Source organism: Terrapene carolina, unplaced genomic scaffold (assembly GCF_002925995.2).
Source record: "Terrapene carolina triunguis isolate 2854851 unplaced genomic scaffold, T_m_triunguis-2.0 Scaffold93, whole genome shotgun sequence".
NCBI lineage: Eukaryota > Metazoa > Chordata > Testudines > Emydidae > Terrapene > Terrapene triunguis.
In genome coordinates this window covers 8,647,976-8,670,741 of record NW_020664444.1, presented here as the reverse complement: position 1 = coordinate 8,670,741, position 22,766 = coordinate 8,647,976, and the positions used below count along the sequence as shown (strand labels likewise).

At 47.9% G+C, this 22,766-nt stretch overlaps 2 protein-coding genes across 2 annotated transcripts in view; one reads left to right on the top strand and one right to left on the bottom strand.

The window, feature by feature from the left end:
- Positions 1-642: 642 nt before the first annotated feature.
- LOC112110342 (urotensin-2 receptor-like) lies at positions 643-3,769 on the top strand. The gene is made up of 2 exons (XM_024205289.2): positions 643-1,761; positions 3,539-3,769. Exon 1 carries the CDS (start codon positions 643-645, stop codon positions 1,756-1,758), a length of 1,116 nt encoding a protein of 371 aa, XP_024061057.2. The 3' UTR covers positions 1,759-1,761; positions 3,539-3,769.
- A 15,265-nt stretch (positions 3,770-19,034) lies between these two features.
- SMURF1 (SMAD specific E3 ubiquitin protein ligase 1) overlaps positions 19,035-22,766 on the bottom strand; it is a 41,829-nt gene continuing 38,097 nt past the window's right edge. Inside the window, exon 18 of the mRNA XM_026650763.1 lies at positions 19,035-22,761. Within this exon, the coding sequence (XP_026506548.1) occupies positions 22,662-22,761 (100 nt within the window). The 3' untranslated portion in view covers positions 19,035-22,661. The remainder of the gene's footprint in view (positions 22,762-22,766) is intronic.

The window sequence follows — 22,766 nt, the reverse complement described above, 5'->3', positions numbered from 1 at the left end:
ATCAGCTCCGATTGCACAGCACACAGGCCACCGTTTAGCTGTCATTTCACATGCCATGGAACTTTGGACAGGTCTGGAGAAGAGCAACTCTTGCTCGCAGCTTCAATTCAATCGCTGACAACTTAAAAGCCTCCAGGGTCACAAGGACCACTTGGAAGGCAATCGGAGTAAATAAATGCCTGCATCTTCATGGGAAGGAAAAGAGCTTGGACAGGCGGCTGCACCAGGATTATTTCCAGCAGAGTGATCGCTTCCCCATCTACCTGCCAGCCACAGCTTTAATATACATTAGGGGCTTTTAGCCTTTGGACTTGAAGACAGCGATCTGCAGGTAACTGACTCCTATCTTCACTTCCATCTGTGGTTCTTGAAGGCTGTTTTCTGCAGGGTGAAATAACATACAGCCGAGAGAGAGAGAGCAGGGATTGTTTTTTTAGAGGCTGTAAATTCGTGGGCACCAGCAAAAAAATCAGAGTGATGCTGTTATAGTGACAGGGACCTTTGTGTCTAACGCAGCCCTGTCTGCTCAGCTGCATGGAATCTGTCTGCACGTCTGACGACAGCTTCTCAACACGACGTCTTCAAAGTTAAGTGCATCTATTATTACGCTCTGGGGCTGGAAAAATCCCTAACTGCAGAGAGATGGAGCTGGGTCCATGCACTTCTGTGCCCTGCCACCCTAAGAATGCCACGGATCACGCCAATGCCACCTTTGAAGTCCTCGCTGACACCAGTGATGTCTTGGTCACCTACTTCCTGGGGTGCATCCTGGCCGTGATGTGCCTGGTGGGCATAGTTGGCAACATCTACACCTTGGTGGTCGTGAACCTCTCCATGACGTTCACTGGCTCAATGTACATTTATATTGTCAACCTGGCACTGGCAGATCTCCTGTACCTGTCGACCATCCCCTTCGTGGTCTGCACGTATTTCGTGAAGGACTGGTACTTTGGCGATGTGGGTTGCAGGATCCTGTTCAGCTTGGACCTCCTCACCATGCACGCCAGCATCTTCATCCTCACCATCATGAGCACCGAAAGGTACCTAGCCGTAGTCAAGCCATTAGACACTATTGGGAGATCCAGAGACTACCGGAGGACTGTCACCTGCCTGGTGTGGCTGGTGTCCTTTCTTCTTGCCCTCCCTACTATGATCCTCATAGACCTCAGGACGAGTGACCAGGGCGGGGTGACCAAGCGCATGTGCCATCCCACTTGGCAGATGGAGACCTACAAAGTGTACCTCACCATCCTTTTTAACACCTGCATCCTGGCCCCTGGGCTTGTCATCTGCTACTTATACATTAAGTTGGCCAGGACATACTGGAGATCTCAGACTGCTGTTTTCACCCCCAGGGAAATGAACCGGTGCCCCAAGCAGAAAGTCCTGTACATGATATTCAGCATCGTCCTCACCTACTGGGCTTGTTTCATACCCTTCTGGCTCTGGCAGCTGCTCAGCATCTACTACAAGCAGCCAGGGAACCTCACCACCACCACCATGGTCTACATCAATTTCATCGTGACCTGCTTGGCCTACAGCAACAGCTGCATTAACCCTTTCCTTTACACGCTGCTCTCCAGGAATTACAAAGAGTATCTGAGGAGTCGCCAGAAGAACTGCATCAACCTCTCCAAGTTAAAGCCCAAGAGGCGCTCCTCGAGGAGGTCCAGGTTCTCTGGAAGCCACGCCTACCCGGAATCCATAGCCATCGCTCAGCTCACAGGGCTCACTAATGAGGATGTCTGTACTCTGTGAAAGGTGAGTAGGTGTGGGGGGTAAGGGAGCTATTTAATGATTCATGCTCGTGGGTTTTATTTACATGTGTGGTACCACCTGCGTGGCACAGCGGCACCAGAAATTACGTTCAAATTTAACACACTAGGTATGAGCAACATATTCCCCCCTGGTAGCCAATCCACATAGAGGATAAGAGCCTACTACAGCTACCAGCTAACCAAGTTATTCATTGGGAACATGGTAGAAGCCCAGACTTTGGAGCTGAAAGTCCTGGGTTCTAGCCATGTTGCCCCCCACATGGTGCTGGTAGGTCATTACACACGTAGATCATTACAGTAGCAGCTGTGGTCTAAACTGTGTTCACATAACTCATTTCGAGTCGGTGTGGCAGGGAAAAGGAGGCTACGTGGTACAAGCACCATGCCTCGGTTTTCTGGCATCCAGCACCAGACAAAGGCTTTAAGAATAACTTAATACTTGGCAGTCACTGCTTCTCCACATTGAGAGAGAGCTCTTAAATCTAATGTAACTGAATGGAAAACACAGATGCTGCTCTTCCCCCCCCCCCCCCCCCAACCAATTCATTTCATTTGTGTTTGCATTTTAATCAACAGCTTTCCCTTGAAGAGCCCAGTGTGTTGTTAGAGCTGATAGGATGTTGTTAAACAATGACGATGTCACAACAATAAAGAGGTAAAACAATAGCTCCCAGCCAGGAGAGGCAGAATTGGAAGAACCAGGTTCTTTTGGGGGAGTAGCTCAGATTATAATTAAAACCTAGTCTCACGGTGCCCATTGAAGTTCCATTGAAAATTAGTTTAGATTTACTAGTAAAATGATCTCCGGGCAAAAAGCAGGGCTCTGAACTGAATTGATCCTTTCAGTTCTGTGCCATCGTGCTTTCGGGATTGTTTTGGACACGCTGCTTTTGATGACAGCTATTGAACGACTGCTAAATCCAGCCCCAGAAGGCTGTGACCTTCCCTCGTCACACCCACACAACAGAAGTTCACTTTCAAGGACAGAGTAAATTCTACTGTGCATTTTAGTGCCCTGGCAGATCTGACAGGCTGGGTGTGATTCTAAGGCTTGGCCTACGTTACATCAGTTACAGCTTCCCGCCATTGCTACCACCGCTGTACGGGTCCGTCAGTGGCAGGGCTCTAGTCTAGGCAGGCTGACAGCATTTTAAACACCACATGGACTAAGCCTGCTCCGAGCAAGTCTCCACAACAGTGGCAGCTGAGAGTCTGTCTATGACTGGTGGGGCTTCGCTGCAGGTAGCAATGGTGGGAAATTCGAGGGAAGTCAGTCTAATGTAGGCATGGTCCATGTGGCGTTTGCACAAGCAGAAACATGGTCTCCCTAGGCCACAAAGGGCCTTGAAAGGCCTGGCCTAGATTAGGGAATTTTAGTGACAAATTGCTTCTCTCGCTAACACCCACTGGGTGCCAGAGTGTAGACACCCCCTGGCTCCAGTGTGCATTCATTAACATGTTCCACCAATTGTCTTTCCAGCTGAGCCGGCCTGGAGGCAGCCCCCTCTGGAGGCCTGAAGGAGTTAGTCTGTGCTGGCCAGATGGTGCTCCCTAGCAAAATGACTGGCCAAGTATTATTTTATCAACTACACGTGGTTAATAACCTAGTAAAAGCATCCTGATTGGTTAATAATTAAATCACATGGTGTGTTAATATCATCTGCTGCAAAGAGCCAGAGGAGATGTATTAAAAAGCCACTTGCAGCTCCCAAACCTCAGGCTGAAGATCAGTGTTATTGTGTCCTCTTCCCTCTCTGTAGGGTCCGTGGGGAAGAACAGTGTCCCTATCAACTCACCCCCCAGAAGGTCTTCTGTCGCTGGGTTCTCCTTGGGACACAGAGGTTGAGGAGGAACAACGGTGCCAAACCTCCTGCTGTCACTTGCACCCCATGTCCCTGTTCTACTGGTTCCTGCCCCAACGGTGATGGTTCTGAGCTGTTGCCATCTAACCCAGTGTCTGAGCTTCTTCTGTTATTAGGTGCCCATCAGCGCCTGCCACTTGGGCACCATCTTGAAACTAAATGAACACAATTAACGTTGTCCCTAGGCAGGCAACAGACTGACTCTGCTGTAGGCTACCCCCCGCCGGCTGACTGACACAGCACCCGATGGTAACACCCCAGGAAGGAGAAGCCGGATGGACAATGGTGCATCTCGAACTGTACCCTACAGGTGACCAAGCTCAGCAGCGAAGGTTAAGCCCTGGGACCTCACTGCAGGTTGTCACCACTGTGGCGGGGCATGCTGGGGAGAATATGCAGGTGGACGAAGGGCTGTCCACCGTACGGATGCTGTCGGTGGACTCCAGGGAACAACTTTCCCAACGGAAGGCCCAAAGTTAAAACGCCGGACGAGCCCAGGAGGCAGGTGGGTGACTTGCTGCAGGCTGTAGTGAGGACGCAACAAGGCTACCTGAACTCCGCTCCCCTGCGACATCAGAGTGAGGAACGGCTCTGGCACGGCCTGCCCGGCTCTGCTGAATTCCTCGCTCTCCACGCACAGTGCGGCACGAGGTGGCACTCAAGCCCATTGCTGGCTAACCCCCCTACCCCGCGCCGGACGTTGCATTTTTATTATTGGGTGCAAAGGTTCCATCAGTAAAATAAAAATACGCTGAAAGAGGAGGCGGCCCTTTTCTCTGCACCTAGGGGCAGCTCTTGGTTGGGCCAGAGCTGAAAGCAGGTCCCTTTAAATGGTGTGGGTGGGGACAGTGTACGAGGGTTGGCCCAGAGGGGACCGCTGGAGTTTGGGGGGAGGAAGTGGGCCTCGAGCTGTGTAGGCACTGTCAGGAAATGGGACAAGGAGGGTCCCACTCAGAGGTGGATTAAGAGCTCCTGGGTCCCTGGGATGGAGCAATGTGGGGGCCCTGCCCCTGGCACCGGAACTGTAGCCCGACCCCACCCCTTTTGTCTGTGGGCCCCGCCCATGGCCCCACCCCATTCCACCCCTTCCCCTGTTCCACCCACAGCCCCGCCCCGTTCTGCCCCAAGACCAGAGATGCTGTGCCCCTGCTGCGACCCTGGGGCTGTGGTGGGAAGCAAGAGCTCCTGTAACCCCAGGGCTGTGGTGGGGGGAGGGTTTTCCAGGGGTCCCAAATTGGCTGGGGCCCCTGGGCACACTTTAGAAATGGGGAAATTGAACCTATGAGTCAAGATATACATCCGCCAATCCCTCCCTCCCAAGGGGGCTGGCCAGTTGGAAGCCATACTCCAGCCACTGTTCTACTGGAGACACGAGTTCTCAGGGCCACTGGGAGTGGGAATTCATCACCGTATTTACTGGGCTCTGTATACAAAACAGAGTGGCCCCAGCCCTGCGATCCTTGCTCAGGCAAAACTGCCAGTGCTATCACCTGCCACACACACAGGCTCAGACCCATTCTCCTCACACAGGAACAAGTTCCCAGAGTCACTGCCATGCAGGGGGGACCATGAGACACAGACAAATGTTGAACACCATCACCGTCCTGCAAGGACAGGCTGGTGGGGGGATCCGGAGATGGCGGAGTGGCTCTGGAGTCTTTCACCAGTGGTCCAGATCTAATCCAGGCCAGGAGGGATCTAAAGTGGCTACCCCTTTATTGCTATCTGAAGTGTGTTTGGAAGGGTCAGTCCCGTCCCTAGCAGACGCCTACCCACATCCCAAACATGCCAGGCAGCTGCAGCCTCAGCAGAGCGCCCAAGGGTTACGTTGGCTTTGGAGACCCATCTCCCTACCTGCTCTGAGACCTGGGCTGCGTTAGCAGAGCACCGTGGGTCGCCCTGCTGTGGCTCAGGCTGTCTCCATCCTGTCCAGCCAGCATGTGGCTGCAGGACTGCCAATCTCACCACTTTCACCCACACTTTCTACAGCCCTGCACGGGAGACTCTGCCATGGAGAAAATGGCCCGTACCAGTCCCGACCCAAATGCTGGCGGTTCCCTCCCCCCCAAGCAGGTGTGACAGATCAGGGCTACAATCTGCAGAACAAAGAGCCCAGCCCGGCACTCAAACCAAGGTGAGTGCACATGGAGATTTCTGTAGAACAGGGTCAGGCCAGGGCCAGAGTCGGAGAGAACAGTCTCCACCAAACCCTCTGTGACGGAGGATGCTGGCGATTGATGCTGGTTTTGCTGGACCCTCCCCAAGGAAGCCTTTTCAGCAGCTCAGATAGTTAAAGCTCCTCCACTCGGCGAGGAGTGACGCATGCACCATGCAAACCAGGCGTCTGCCCTGCAGCTGCCTCCACTTGCTGAGCCCAGGGGTTGTGCTCTCAAAGCACCTACATGATTTAGGAGCCCGTGTTCCACTTTCAAAAGGCATTTATGTACTCAGGAGCCTAAGGGAAGGAGATGTAGGCTCCTAAGTCACTTTTAAATAGGGCGCATGGTCTCCTAAGTCACTTGGGTGATTTACATTTTTTTACCCCAGTTCCCAAGTATACAGAGCCCAGGACACATCTAAGGGGCTCAGACACTGAACCCACTGGCCCTTTTCATGTTGTTTCAAATTCTTTACAGCTCGAGACTTGTCCACACTGACTGATGGACCATCTCTTCCGTCAGCCCCAGAGGTGAAAGTAAGTTGGTAAGCCCCCGTACGGCATACCAGCAAGAGCCGGTGTGCCGTACCGGGGCAGCCCAGCTTCCCCAGGCGGCAATTTAAAGGGCCTGGGGCTCCCAGCAGCAGGCTTGTCTACACAACAAAATTAAGTCGATTTAAGTTAGGGCGACCTACATCCACTGTAGTAATTAAATTGGCTGTTCATGTCCACCCTACCCTCCTTCTGCTGGTGGTGCGTGTCCTCAGCAGGCGCACTTGCTCCTTAAGTGGGGCATTGTGAGGGGGCTGACAGCCCGAGCGGTCTGCCCCAGGGTGGCGGGGTCCCAACTGTCAAAGGCAGCAACAGGCGATGTAAGCAACACCCCCAGTGCATACACGGACACTGGATTGACTTAACTGCGATGCCTCTTGCAGAGGTGGAGTTATTAAGGAGATGTAGTGGGTGACTTACATCGGCGGGAGCAGCAACATAGTGTGGACACTTACAGAGTTAGGTCGATGTAAGCACCGTAACGTAGACCAGGCCTGAGTGAATAGATGCTGCAAACCTCATCTCTGTGCAGACATGCACCCCTGGGACACACAGGTTACCACAAACTAAGGAACAACCTCTCTGTGGGAGCACTTCAGTGACACGGTGGGGGCCGTCATTGCTGATCAGGTCCCATTCCCTTGGGGCCGGTCAGGAAGGGGTGGGGTGGTGTGTGAGTGAGAGTCCAGTCACTTTAGGGCTTTTACTTTTTTAGCCCTCCCCGAAAATGCAGCCAGCTGGAGAGATGGTTCTGTTTCCTCCACTGCTGAGCCATGATCCCACCAGCCCCCACCACTCCCCCGTGCCAGTGGCCGTGGAGATTCGCAGCTGGGGACTGCCTGAGGTGAGCACACCTTGGGTTTATCCACGGTTTTGTGCTACACTTTACTGTCCTCCACTGCCAGGCAAGGGGCTCTGACTCATGCACTCCCACACAGACTGCGATCCTGAACCCCGAATGGAATTATTCCAATGTCGGAAAAGATTAGTGAGTCTAACCTGAATCTACTGCACTCAGATCCTCATGGAGCGCCAGGAACTGGGGCTGCTTCTTAATTGCTTTTTTAAAAATTGTTAAAGACTTTCCTTTCCCTTCCCCAACCCCCAGAGCTGTAAGGTCGCAGACAACACGCAAAGGAAGTGAATTGAAATTGACGCACCTGCCAGGCTGCCTGATCTGAAGCTGCCCCATTGCAACTATCACCTCCTGTCAGAGCAAAGCACATGGCAGAGGCAACGCAGATACGTTTGCCCTGGAGAGATGTGCTTTGCTGGGCAAACTTTGGGAAGATGACACTGGGAGGAGGAGGAGAAAGATACCGACAACAAGAGTTAATTCTCCTTGGAGAGGTTCAGGCAGTAAGAGGAATCTGGGCTGGAGGGCTTGGGCTGGCTTCTTGCACACCATGCTGGAAACCACAGCTCAGCGAATGCACTGCTAATGGCTTCTTCCTAAAGCACTTTACAAAGAGTGGCCCCTTTGGGCTGGGGCGGCGTCACGCCCTTGCGTGACGGCAGTGAAGTATTATCCCCATTTTACAGATGAAGGCACAGGCTGATAAAGTGCCCATACAGGGAAATCTTTAGCAGAGCAGGGAATCGAACCCAGGACTCCTTAACTCCCAGCTACAAGACAACCCTTCCCCTCCTTAGCAGCATTCAGTCAGCTGTAAGCTTGGTGCCCAACGGGCAGGCAGCAGCCCATTCATTTATCTAAAGTCGCTCTGGTTGCATTGATTTGCTATGACGCTTGGAAGCCAAAAAATCAGCCTCCTCACTGATTTTAGTCCACACTCCAGAGGATTGTCCCCATTTAAATATCTAGGCCTTTCATTCAGGTGCCCCTTCCTCCCTCTTCAGGCACATCACACAGCAAGCGGCAACGAGGCCCAGAGCCCGCTCCACAGACTCGGGTTCATGTTCTGGCACTAAAAATAGCTGTGCAAGCTAGGGAGGGGGGTGGGCTCCAGCCTGAATCAGGGGGTCTACACTGCTCTGTCGAGCCGGGCTCTGAGCCTCGCTGCCGCAGGCTGCGTAGATGCACCTTCCAGATCAGTAACGAAGACGTCCAATCAGAACGAACCCCACGCTGGTCCCTGCGGTGCTCAGGAGGTGATTGTCCTGCTCGATGCATTGCGAGCCACAGCTACCCTAGTGCTTCGGATCCGAGGCTACAGGCCAGGTTGTGTGTGCAAGCCCTGATTGGATCTTTAAGTAGGATTCTGTGAGACTGTATCTGAGGCTGTCCTGAGATCCCAATCTGCCGCACGGCCTGCGGGCCCTTCTGTAATCCTTCGGAACAAAAAAACCAATCAGGTTTGTCTGGCTGGATTTATTCTCTCTAGTCTAAAACCCCGTTTAGGCTCCTGTTTCCTTAGTGATCCCCCCCTACCCCTTACCTTTGTTCAGAACGGTCCGTCCACGCTCAGTTTTTACATCAGCCTTTTAAAACCCTGTTATTACCTCCCTGCTCGGCTGCAGCAGCATTGTGCTCTGCGGAGGCGGCCTTTGAGTCCTGTGTGGTGAGTAGAAAGCCAGTTGCCCTCACACGGTGCACAATCAGTGCTCCACAGGGCTGTAGCTGCACGCACAAGTACAGCGGCCCCTTAGGCCCATCCTGCCCAAAAATCTCTCACAGGATTGCTATAAGCTTGGAAACTCAGAACACTTTCTCTCACCTAGATGCATTAAGTACCAAAGTACGTACTGACCTTTAGAAAAAGAAGCCCTAGGCATTTGGGAAGCTCTTGATCTATCATCATCCACTTTTAATAGTTCTTAACAACATATCACAACTAGAAATAATTCTAGTTTTGAATGATCAGTGATATTAATGTGAGTACTGCTTTAGTCCCTTGAAGGGGAGGGATAGCTCAGTGGTTTGAGCATTGGCCTGCTAAACCCAGGGTTGAGAGTTTAATCCTTGAGGGGGCCATTTAGGGATCTGGGGCAAAAAATCTGTCTGGGGATTGGGCCTGCTTTGAGGGGATTGGACTAGATGACCTCCTGAGGTCCCTTCCAACCCTGATATTCTATTTCTAGAGCGCCTTTCCAGTCTGAAGGATCTCAAAGAGCTTCACAAACCACTACCTAAATGCTACCATCTCTGGGGAGGAAGGCAGCATCATGTCTCCCTCTAGTGGCCAGCCCAAGCAAGGATAAAAGCCTGCTGCATAGAAATGCCCTTTTTGAATTCACACCAATACCACAGCGATGAGCAGAGTGGAGAACTTGTGTAGAAGAGAAGGTGGGGGAGGAGAGGACTCCTTTAGCTCTAGTGGTGGGTGCTTGTGCTTTTGGTGCCGACGGGCACGGGTCCAGTGTCTGCCAGTCCCTGTGGTGTCAGTACAGACATTGCCAGGAGTCAGTAACACATGCAAAGCAACACAGCCCAGTAGTTTAGGACAGGAAGTGAAAGCCATCTCCAATTAATCCAACACCAGGGGGCAGGGATAAATCATATCCACCAAGTTTGGGAGGAAATCCACTTCCTGGAGGGGACAGGGTTGCCAGGGAGAAGTGAGCAGTGCATCATGAGACATCTCAGTAGCAACTTGTGTGTGAGCTCCCACTGGCTGCATCCTCCAAGTCTCCACCAGCTACACAATTAATGGACAGCGACGACGGGGCTTGATTCAAATCAGGTCAGGATCCCGCAGCCTTACAAAGAAGCTGCAGTTCCTGCTAGCCTCACCTTGGGCATGGCCGCTTGCCCATCGCTTCCCTGAATTCGTGGGACAATGGGCTGTTACTGTCTCCCCTTCCCACCAAGACCTTAAATTGTTTCCTAACAGCGAGGTAAAGTTGCCTGGGCAAAGGGTGGAACCCCCAGGAGGGGCGTTGCAGCCATGACAACTCCAGGACACGCTTTACCAGAACGACATGTTCCACTCACCCCAGGGAAGACGAAGGGATCATGGCTGAATGATCCTTTCCATCATGGTGAACCTCGTAATGGCATCTCTAAACAGACTTTATCCCAGGAGTTCTTGGCAGAGAAAAGAAGCCTGAACACCAGACGAGAGCCCTAAATGACTGTGAAGGACACTGCTAACGAAATGAGCTGAGCCCGACCGATATCCCTTGGAGTCCGTCAGCTCTCCATTTCACTTGTCCCATGCTGTTTTCGCCAGGTTTGGACTCTCTAGGTTTATGTGGAGTGGGCGTTTGGGCAAGGCCTTTAGAACACAGGACTTGACAGGCCAGAGCAGCCGATCGGTGCCCCAAGTCGGTTATGATTTGTCCTCCAGTAATGCCTAGGAACCCAATCACAGATCAATGCTAAGGCCTGTACAGGCACATCACAAAAAGACAGCACCCATGCCCCGAAGAGCTCGCAATCTAAGCATAAGGTGAGACAATGGGTGGATGCAGACAGACAGGAAGCACCAGGCAACAAGAAGATACTGGGGCGCAGGGCAAGCTGGCTCTCAGCACACCAGCTGCTGAACCACTCCTGAGGTTTTTGTAGGCGTACCCCACTTTTGGCAGGGGCCCAATAGCTATTGCTCCCGAGAAAGGCAACTCTGCTCCTGCACACGCCCAAAGAAAGGGCTGTATCTGGCCAGTGTTGCAATGCTGCGTCTGGAGTCAAAAAGTCCCCTCCTGGAGGCTTTGACGATCAGCACGAGACACTAGCAATCTTGTCAAAACCACACCGCAATGCTCATGTCCAGCCACTGGTGGTTGAGAAGGACCTAGAGCGGTGGTGGGTCTGCCCCTCCCTACATACCCTCACACTAGAGCTGGAGGACGTGTAGGGCACAGGCAGGAACCCACAGGCACTCCCAACAAGATCTCTGATTAAGAGCACACTAGACTGAATTACAGCTTCCCAAAGGGAGGGTCTGGTAGTGCCACTGCGGAAGCACCAACCTCCTTTCAGGACAGGCACAAGAAGTCAAGAGGGAAATGGGAGAGATGTGCTAAACTGCTCGATCTTTTTGAATCAAGGCTCAGCAAGGAGCGGATTCTGGATAATGAAGATCCAGTGTGTCCACTCTTCAAGGAGTAGCATTGCTCGGTTTTTGAGCCCCGGCTGGTGGTGAAATAGCCTGGTGTCAAAACAAAGGAAAAGGGTCAGGGGCAGGAAATGCTGTCCAGGGTGCTGAAAGGGATGTGCCAGAGTGATTTGTAAGGGTGGCTGTTATCCTCTTGCTGCAGATGGGGAAACCGAGGCACAGAAAAGTTAAACCACTTGCCCAATGCCATACAGCAAATTAGTGGCCGAGCCAGTTTGCCCTAGTCTCAGCCTCCTGCCCGAACCACTAGCCCACAAGACGGGATGAACTGGGCACACTGGGTAGGGGTCATACCATTGCATTCCTGCACAAAGTCATTCTCGCCTTTCCTCCTCTGGGACCTTGGACGTCAGGATGGCCTCGCTTCTGGATCTTCCCCCTCCTTGGCACTGCCTGCTCTGGCAAGGGGCTACCACCTTGGGCCAGTCTCGGGGGCATTAAGCACAGAAAGGAGAGGAGCTGCTTGGTTTCCACATGCAATACACACACAGCTCTCCCAGGCATTCTAGTGCCCCTCCCCTATGCCTTCCCCAGTCTGTCTTCTGCACACTCCTCCAGACCCTGCCTCCTTTTCCTTCTTTCACAATGTCCCTCACATACGATGGCAACACATTTTCCCCTTGCCCTCCCCTCTTATCCTCCTTCCCCTCTAATTTACATTGGCCCTCCCTGTCCCCCTCCCGCACAGTTCTGCTAAACTTGCTGGCCCTGATGTCTCCTCGGGCCGAAGCACGTAGCATACCTGGTGTTCAGTGGACAAGCTAACTGTAAAGGCACCGGGCCCAGCAAACGCCGCATGGATGCGCATCAAACCGACGCTCTCAATGAATAACATGTAATTATTAGGAAGATCGTCCTCTTGAAAGCGGTTATTTAACGGCCTTTTCTTCATGTCACGGCCAATTAAGTCATAAATTAGTCCTCAGGAGGAGCCTGTCCCACTGGGGTCGGTGGGTTGACGCTGCAGCAGTAGAATTAGCTGAATCCTTGGCAGCCATTCAAGAGAGGGGGAAATAAATCAGTAACTGGAGTTGAATAAAGACTGTTGGCTTCTTCCTCGGGCAGACTTGGATCACTTCAAGAACCATTCAGACCTCACAGCTGCTCCAGTCATGTTCTTTTCCTGTAGTGAGTGGGCGTGAGCCTGCACTCTGGATCCAAACACCTCCCAACCTGATCTGAGCAGCCTCAGGTTTGGAGGAGCTGCGTTGTGCAGCACGGACCTGCCAGTAACGATCGGGGCCGTTATCTCCATGACTCGCAGAAAACGTGCGGTCAACATTTGCACCGAAGGTCGCTTGAGTGATCATGTTGCTGCAAAACAAAAGAAAACAGAGGCCAAAATACTTCCGTAAGATGAAGTTAGGCACAGGTACACGTTCCCCGCACAGCTCCCCTCCCCAGCCCCCAAACCCGCTGAGCTCCTGAGCACGCCCCAGGACCCCTTCATGCCCCCTCCCACCCACTCCACAGGTTCTATTCCGAAAGCAGCAGAAAGTTCAGAAAACAATTTCTCCCCATACATACATACGTACCTCTGCTCATATGCGGTGGGGGCCAACCAGTGGAGGTCTCTGCCATGGCAGCAGATTGTTGTGGGCTGACAATTTTTGATGCCAAAAGCACAGCAATCATTAAGCCAACCTAATAATCCCTGTCAGGAGGGGAGCAGAGCCAAATAGGATGGCAGCCAGGCCCTAGGAAGGTTTCAAAACCTTCATTTCCAGGGATACAGGGCCCAGCTTGTGTAGTTTGGCCTCTTACAGAGCTGCTTCTGTTTTTCAGACACATGTTAACACGCTCTATCTGAAGTGCCCTCCTAGGGATCACTGAGGCTGGAGGCAAAGAGCCGGAGCACAGGGAGTTACTAAAAGTGAAACACTGAAGGAATCAATGGAAGATGGAAAGAACTAAGAGCTGGAGCACTTGAAATTGACTGCAGGGATGCATCTGCTCTGCAAGGTCCTGGGAGAAGATGGTGGTACCATTTCCACCATCTGGGTGAGTGACAGATCTTTCTGGTTCGGTGGAGAAGAAAAAGATCCTTTTCTCCTTTGCTGCAACTCCCCTCCGCCCCCCCCCCCCCCCGAGCACCATTTCTCAAGGTTTGATGCAGACTGGCTCAACTGCATCTCAGTCCAATACATGCCTTGACCAGGAGCCAACAATAGCACACATCAGTGCTAGCTCCAGGAGTTTTGGATCAGGTATTTTCAGAGATTAAAGGCCAAAAGGTACCATTGTAATAATCTACTTGGACCTGCTACATAGTACAGGCCATAGAATTTCACCCAGGGATCCCTGTATCAAGCCTGTAACTTCTGGTTGAGCTGGAGCATATCTTTTAGACAGATGCACACACTGGATTTAGAGAAGTTGAATGATGGAGAATCCACCAAATCCCTTGGTAAGTTGTTCCAATGGTTAATTCCCCTTCCTTAAAAATCTGCACCTCGTTTCTAGTCTGAATGTGTCTGGCTTCGGCTTCCAGACACTGGATCTTGTTATGCTAGATTAAAGAACCGTTGACAACCAGAAATTTTTCTCCTTGTAGGTACTTACAGATTGTGATAATTGCTTTCTTAACCTTCTCTTTGATAAATCTTGATCTTTCCAAATAGATTGAACTTCTTTAGCTTTTCACTTGAAGGCAAGTTTTCCAGGCCTCAAATCACTGTTATAGCTCATTTCTGAACACTTAACACGTGGACACCAGGATGGGACACTGTATATTCCAGTAATAGTCCCAACTAATGCCACATACAGCGGTAATAACTCCCTACTTCTACTTGATACTTCCAAGGATTGCATTTGTTCTCTTAGCCACCACACTGGGAGTTCATGTTCAGTTCGTTTTCAACTATTATCCCTAAGTCCTTTTGAATCACTGCTTTCCAAAATACAAACCTTCATCCTAGAAGTGGGACCTATGTCCTTGTTTCCTAGATATATGACTTTGCCTTCAGCTGTATTAACACACACGATGTTCAAGCAAGCCCTTCACGTGCAAGTCAGATTACTCTAGAACTGATCTGTCCTTTATCACACCACCAATTTCAGCATCCGCAAACTTTATCAGCAATGTTTTTCTCTTCCAGACCATTGATAAATGTCTTACATAGCATTGAGCCAAGAACTTAAAGGACTGAAGGAGAGTCCATCTTTTCCCTTCCTTCCTCTTCCCCATCCTTCTATAGCTTATTTTGACCATTTTCTTCTCTCTCCCTTCTTGTGGCTGAAAGTCTTAAGAATCAAAGAGCCCAATTCACTTCTCTCTCACCAGCTTTTCACGGTTGTAGCTTCCATTGGACTCAATGGAATTTACTCATTTTCCCCACAGGGAATGGAGATTCAGACCCTAAGAATGTCTTTCAGCATTAGGCAGAAAAGATGGGATCTGTTCATTTTAACTGGGGCAGCCTCAATTGGCCATCATGAAAGTTCACCTAATTAATTGCGTCCCCTGTTTGTTCAGTCATGTGATCAAAATGCCCCTATGTTATCCCCTGGCACACCTGATTTTTCTTGAAGGCATAATCTCATTTCAGTGGAATCCTATCTTCAGACACAGCTTCAGCCACACCCACGCTCAGTCCTCTCCCTTGGGACTTGACCCCTAGAGTGGAGCTGGTAAAAGGAATGAAGACCAGCCACCCACTCAGCACCAGGGCTGAGCCCTTATTCTCAGCACGCAAAAGCAAAGATTAGTGGCTGAACAGATTCAACAAGGGGATCTTGGAAGTGTTAAATTTCTTCCCAGCATCTTATGTAATTGTGATGAAACCTGGCACAAGTGGGGTAAATGTAACCATGACAGACTTCCCATAATTTTGCTCTCTCCTCTCAAAGATTTCCTCTTCAAGAGCATCTGCCCCTAAAAGAAGAAGAAGAAAAGACATGGTCTTCAGCTCCCAATAGATAGGCCCTGGCCTGCAAAGGCAGCTGGTTCTGTTTAAATGAATCTTTCACCATCAATTAGAGGCTTTGACAGTGTTAGCAGCTGGGGGGTACATTTCGTCCTGACTCCTGTTTTAACAGCACAGAGTGGCTGCTAACCAGTTTCAAATCTTCAGTAGATGCCAGTCCCTGGAAAGATTTAACCTTTTACCCAAGTAGCATGACCAGCAATTCACTAGGCAGTTCGATATAAACTTCAAGAGGTCTAATTTGTTGTGTAATTAAGTTGGAACCTTCAAGGATTCTACTTCTACTGCCACAACCAGTTGCTTTCCCAGAACCCTTTGGTGGTAAGTCTGAAGGCGTCTATACTAATTACTATAGCATCCATTTGCATGGGGCAAGATTGACACCAATGACTAGTAAATTAATTTCAAGTGCCCTGTCTAGGTTTGTCATTGCTCCAAGCTCAGACAAACCACCTTTTTTTTTTTTTTTAAATTTCCCCTGTGACCTGGGCCAGCTTCCCTATGGAAAACACAACCCCCAAGAAATCCTTCAAGCTGGTTTTACTCTTTGTAGCTAAAACAAGCTAGGATTTGTAAAGGAACTTGAGTTAGGCACCCAAATCCTATTGAATTTTCGTAAGAATGAGACACCGGATTCCTTCGGGTTCCTTTAAACATCCCAGCCACAATGGATAGCCTGGAGAGAATCTTTAAGGTAGCAGCCTGTGTTCTGGATGCCTAGCTCCTAATTTTCCAAAGAGCCCTACGTCTGGAGACCAGCAACTCGGTTTAGTTTCCAATCCCAACTCCTTGTGACTGCTGTTCACGTGTCTCCCTGCACACCTCTTGTAAACCAGTGCTGCCAGATGAATGGAAGAAAACTGGTCCAAGCAGGGCTGAGAGAAGACATCCTAGGCAAGCATTTTTTTGGACAATCCACCTAGCAAATAACTGTCAGCCAATGAGAATCTAGAGAGACTAAGCACCATCACTAGTTGCCAGAACAATTAACCCTCCCCTTCCTAGTCATACCGTAATTAGCAACCCACAACCATGAATACCTGGAAAACCCACCCAAAATATGACTCTGTTGTTGGGTGAACATCCCTAACTAGGTTCTACTAGCTAAGAAAACACCACCACGACCTTGGCACCTCTCTGCTCAACACTGCAAGCCAAACGCCCCATTTAATCACTGGGAACAGGGGATGGAGCTGCTCAGGGCACGTTGCCGCAACACCCGCTCCATCAGCAGCAGGGACAAGCTCCAGCACCTCTCTTGGAAGAAGTAAATCTTGCAGCAAGGGTTAGCAGAGAAGCAGCAACACGTTTTACGGTGCTCTGATGTCGCCAGCGTGTTTCTGAACTGCTTCTGGCCTAGTGATGAGAGACGTGACTGTGGGGCGTGAGGGCAGGGAGAGTGAAAGGGGTAATAAATTAGAGATGTAAATAACATGTAAAAACAACCGTGTAACCGATTAAAATTCTATCCATGACACGGTTAAACATTTAACCGGGGACCTATAGGTGCACGGGGTGCTGCAGCACCCCCACATTTTAGGCAGGGTTCAGCTGCCAGCCCCATGCCCGGCATCCCGGCTGCCAGCCCACCTCTGGGGCTCTGTGCGGGGCGGCAGCAGAGCCCCGGGTGCGGGGCCGGCAACCGGAACCCTGGGTGGAGTTTAATTGTTAACAGAAACCGATAAGCATCAAGTTTATGGGTTAACCTTTTACATCCCTATTACAAATCAGAGATAATTCCACTAAGATTAAGGTTAAGGAACGAGAAAGTGTAAATTAACAGAAGGTAAAATGTATGGATTAAAGACGAGGTGGACTTTAAAGGGCGTTTTCTGTTTAGCTGCTCTGATTGGCTGAATTTTCTGCAACTCAGCCATGTAACAAAGATTTCCATTTGATAGATCTCAAAGCGCTTTTCAAAGGGCAGTATAATTATCTCCATTTTACAGATGGGGAAACTGCAAAAGAGGGCTGGGTAAAAGGGAAATGAGAGAGGGAGGGGGTGTGGAATGAACTAAAGGGATAGGGAAGGGGGCAGCTGGGGATCAAATTGTACAAATGAATTAAACAAGTTTACCAATCACCACCTATCCCACTGTTTGTACATTGTAACTCTTCCCACCACCTTTTGTCTTGCCTTTTTAAACTAGGCTCTTTGGGGCAGAGACTGTTTTCCCACATGTTTGTACAGTGCCTAGCACACCACAGCCAGCATCATAAATACATAAACAAGTGAGGTCACTAATGGGCAGATCCTTCTTTTCACAGGATGCTGTTTCCACCAGACTTGTTGAAAGAAGGCCCAGGAAATGGAAAACATAACCCAAGAGATTTATTCCATCTGGACCTCCTGCATTCCTGTTTATAAGAGGGTAAGTTATTTGTCAGCTGAACTATCCCTATATTTTCTTTTAGCAGAAACTTTACATTTTTCTGTCTCTATCAAAAGTTCATAGAGTACGATATAGTCCTGTCATCTCAGTTGCTTTAAAGAAAAAAAATCCAAGGCCCTCACTTCAAAAAAGTATCAATTAACTGATGTAGACTGCCACCTATTTATAGTGTCAGGAGGGGGAAAACAAGAATTCCAAAATACTCTATGGGTTTGCATACCAAAAGAAGTCCATGGAGACCAGGAATTTCTTTTCCAAAAGTATTTAATAAAGAAAACACAAGGTAGCACAAATGCTTGTCAGAGCAGTGAAGAATTGATGGCGGTTTCTGTTCCAAACCATCAGCAAAAGTGGTTAAATCCCTACGAGCTGGTTGAAAAAGGAAAAACTTGGATTAAGGCCACCATCATTCACTCATTACATGTAGATTCACTTCTTATACCATGAAACTGACTCAACAACAAACAGCAAAAACAGATGAAGGATCCCAGTTTTATAACAATACGCATGAAGATCAAACAAACCATAGCAAGAAAAGCTTTAGACAGGAAAGGCTATGCCCCAACACATGCCTCTATCAAGCCCAGAACTCCCATATCCACCTTGGAAATACAGCCAAGCAGTACTCTACATCACTTCTGTAAAGTAAGTTTCTCATTGCCAAAGCAACAACATTAGTAATATGAGACCACACTTGTCAGTTACTTTTACCCAAGTACCATTAAAATGGAATCTGTTTTTCCTGAGGGTAGAGATTTTGCAGAAAGGAAGGAAGCTGCAGAAGGAGCAGCAAAAAAATCATGACAAGCCAGAGGAAGGAGAGAAGCAAATTAGGGCTGGTAAAAATGTCCCAACAAACTGTACAGCTTAAAAGATAATGAATGCTACCTGGGGAAAATGATTTTCATCTGAACATCCCATGTGTTCTCAGATAAATCGAATGGAGTTCTATGCTACCTTTCACAGCTTGCCTGCATTGAAATTTTATCAGAATTTTCCTCACTACTGTTCTAGTAAGAGTGCCCAGAAGAGAATTAGACAATGCTGTGGTAAAAGTGTCTGGTCCACCACTAGAGCTTCCATCATTGCCAGTGATGCATTAGTGCTTAACCAATGCTGAAAAACTTTTGTAAAACCATTACAGATGCAGACTGTCAAACATGTCTTAGGTTCTACTGTAAGCTTTGCTAAATACTCAGTTTAGTGGCATTTCAATCCATTTCTTTGTTGCCTTCCCTATTGTTCTACCATTCCCCAAATATGGGCTGACTGATATCACTCCCTTAGTCACAATCGTCACTGCCTTATCCACAGTTTGATAAACAAAATGGTAGATACCAAGAGTTTAAAGTTGTGAGTTTATTGCATATGTAACAAAAATGAACATGACCTCCTGGGTCCAGCCTACTATACAATCACTGTTTATTCCAGCTGGTTCCATAACCACATTAAATAGAAGTAGTATTTCTTTAAATACTTTGATTTAGACATAAAATGAAACTTTAGTGTACAACTTTCACAAAATAAATCTGCAATAAAAACAGTGGGAAGAATAACAAGGATAGCAGCAATACTTAAACAAGACATTACAAAATAATAAATTAAAAATACATTATAAAGTGGTCAAGGAACAAAAATTAACAAATTAAAAACAGAATCACATATGCTGTGTTTCTGGGAGCCTGCGGTGCTACACAGCACCGACCCTGGGCACTGGGTACAGAGTGTGCGGTGGCGGGGTCTTAACTTGTACGAAATCTGCTAGATTTCAAAACCACCTTCCTTGACATGAACTAAAAATGTACAGCTGAGTACGCTTTGATTTCACCATCTCAACCAACAAGCAGCCTTTTAAAGCAGGGCTCTGTCAAACATAATGCCCAAGTTAACTCTAACATTCATAACGCAGTCTCATTTCTTCCCGATTTAAAACACAAGCAGAGTGGTGGTCTCCTACATCCCTGAGTGTATAGGATCGGCTGATAAGCAATATCAGGGCAAGCACTGAACATCTGTACCACTGGAGCAGTTTCTAAATTTGCTTTTGGAATAGGTACAAGAAAGAATTCAGAAGATGTAACTTGCACTTTCCTCAGGTCTGCTCCAAAATGTATGTGTGTACAAGGCAGATGGGTGATGGTGAAATGTGAACGGTAAACTTTTCTGTGTTATTCTTTGGGCAAGTCTGTAAACAACCAACCAGTTCAAATACTGGAAGCTGTTGTAGAGAACACGTTCCATCTTCTTCATGCTGGCAGACCACAAGGGAAAGAACATGCTTTAAAATTCTGGGTGTCAGAGGTGACAAGAACAGACTCAGTAAAAACCTCAGTCAATCAATGACCAAGTTCCCTCCAGCACCATCCCCTCTCAACTTTCTGCTTGTCTTTCACAATTTCTTGCCCATGAACCCAGATGTGAAACCAGAATAGTGAGTCTTAGGCAGAACCAAGCATTGTTTTAAATCCACACTTGCCTAGCTTGTTTATTTTCTCCATCCAGACAGTTTTAAGGCCTGCCTCACACATTAATGTACAGAATGATAAAATTAATGCTCCATCATTACGGTAGTGGCACAAAATTGAAAAGACAACATAACAGGAGAGGTGGGAAAACTGTTTAAAAGATTTATCCCTTAAAGTAATTTAGAGGACAGTTCCCTCTCCCCACTGCTGCCAGCATGGAAAAGGGACATTAGCAAGGCTTTTAAAAATACAAAAACAGACTTTACAAAACAGAAATCCTTGCCTATTTTGTGCAACCAACGAAGTGTTGATCTAAAAGAGATGTACGATCACATGCTAACTTGCTTGCTGACTTGCAGTTCTCTGGACTGAGAGCCCTCCATCCTCACCTTGTTTGGTTTTAGAGAGCCAGCTGTGCTTTGTGTGAAGGTGGTGGGTTTTATTTATTTATTGTTAGCCCTTTCAGTGAAAAAACCACAACATGAGACTGCATACAATATTTCTGGGCAACAACCTATTTTGGATTTTTCCTATCTGCCTATGGTATATTGCACATACAAATGCACTGAAAGGTTAAACACATTCCATTGGCAGTGACTGATTTCATAGCCATTTTCAACAAGCCAGGGCTAGTGGAATTACGTTACCCAATGCAAGACTGCACAGACGTGCGGCTGCAGAAAGTTGCATTTTTCCCTCTACTGCAAATGTCACACAATTTCTCCTTCCATGCCCAATAACCCACAATGCAGAAACTGGTCCTTAAGTGCCACTAGATTCTAAAGACCCTACGTACAACTGTCTGAACATGTCTTTCTTACAAAATCCTGCCATGTGAGCTTCTATAGCCAAACTGTGCAAATCTCACAAAATTATACAATTTCATACTTGGAATGCAATTCTGACACTCCCAACATCAAATCACAAGAATTATGGTCAATGGAAAATAAAACAAAGGGGGAAGATTCCAGGATTTTGACAAGTATATAACTTTTTGTCCTATCACAGTTTAAAGCTATTATCAAATTCAATTAAAAAAGACAAAATAGAAATATTCCAGTAGACATTTTCTAAGAACAATCTCTGACCCACAGCTGAATTCCAATGCACTATTCCATAAACATAACATCTGTTAAATGTTTCAGTAATGAATCTCTCTAAAAATCAGGCTTGCCAAAGAAAATCCTATACAAAGCAAGTCTGCTTTACTTATGTTTAGACATGTTTGATGGCTAACTTGCTCTTTATGAAGTCATGTTATTTTGTTAAAATACTGTCTTATCTTGGTGTGCAAATTGGAAGAAATGTTATTTGACCCAGGTACTTGATTTGCTTTTGTTTCCCCTTGCACTGGGAATCCATTTTAGCAAATGAGTTAGAGTACCAACCTTTAACATTAGTTTCAGACAGTTGAAAAAAATGCCATATGTGGCACTCTGGAGTAATTTCCATCACTATAGAACTTAAAAGATAAAACCTTCCAATAGCTTTACGTAAAGTTTAGACTTTATTCACTATATAGTTATCCTTTTACCTTCCCCTCAAATACACCTTTCACAAGGCCTATGACTTAAGAACAGAACTTTGTTCCATTAGCTTAGCTTTTAGCAATTTCCTCATAAAATCTTTTAGAATTTCAACTCACAAGTGACTCTCAGATAAAACAGTGGCACAGAAATCACAGCTTTTTGGATTTCTCTGATTTGAAAATTTTGTCTGTTTGCTTTCTCTTTACCAAGCTTCTTTGCAAAGTACTTAAATTTGGACAGACTATGGTAAGTGAATCTGCAGGAGAAATATTTTTCCCACGTGCAAAACAATTAAATTTCAACCAGGACATCCAAAAAGAAATAATATACACCAATTAAGCTGCCCTGGATTCCTTCATTTTTCTAGACGTGAGCCACTACTTTCACTGAGAGCTTCCTGCGAAGGCAGAACTTCCGTTACACGTGCATATGGAGTTTTGTTTTCTGCTAGAAATTTGTTTGTTTAACAGGTGTTTAAAACGTGCAATTCTGAATTCCAGTGCCAGTCAGATATTCAATAGCTGCTGGACTCTACAAGAGGCTCAAGCTTGCTTTAAGACAAAATAGCCAGGTACTCCTACCAGTTGCAAGTCCTCAGCAAACCAAGCTCAGATACTCAACTACAGATTGATACTCCTATAAAAAGACCACAGGTCATTGACCCTATCACAATATGTGTTACAAGTCTAGCAGAATATCTGGTGTAATCAAAGCCAAATGCTGAACTTGGCTGCATTTCATTTTATGGGGATGGAAGAAGAGGGTGGGGATTATTGTAACAAAGGGGAGAAAATGGCTGGGAACCACCACCAAAAGCCCCCTCCCCCCACCAACAAAGGAGGGGAAACAACCCCATCTCTCTAAGTTGTCTAGTGTTCCAATGCTTCAGACAGCTTAGCAGGAAGTTCACAGCAAGCTTCTTCTAGCTTTTGATCTGGTGGTCCATGAGCTAGTGTCTGTTTCCTTTGGTTGCCTCTTCACTCCACAGCAAATCCACATGTCTCTTCCACGGCTGTCAGTAGCTTCTCATAAAGCTTCTCATATGACTCATAAGGCGGAATGTCAATCCGGTTAAAGCTAAA

Bases quoted from the DNA above. Each gene is read 5' to 3' on its own strand.
- LOC112110342 (XM_024205289.2), top strand. From the start codon at position 643: ATGGAGCTGGGTCCATGCACTTCTGTGCCCTGCCACCCTAAGAATGCC.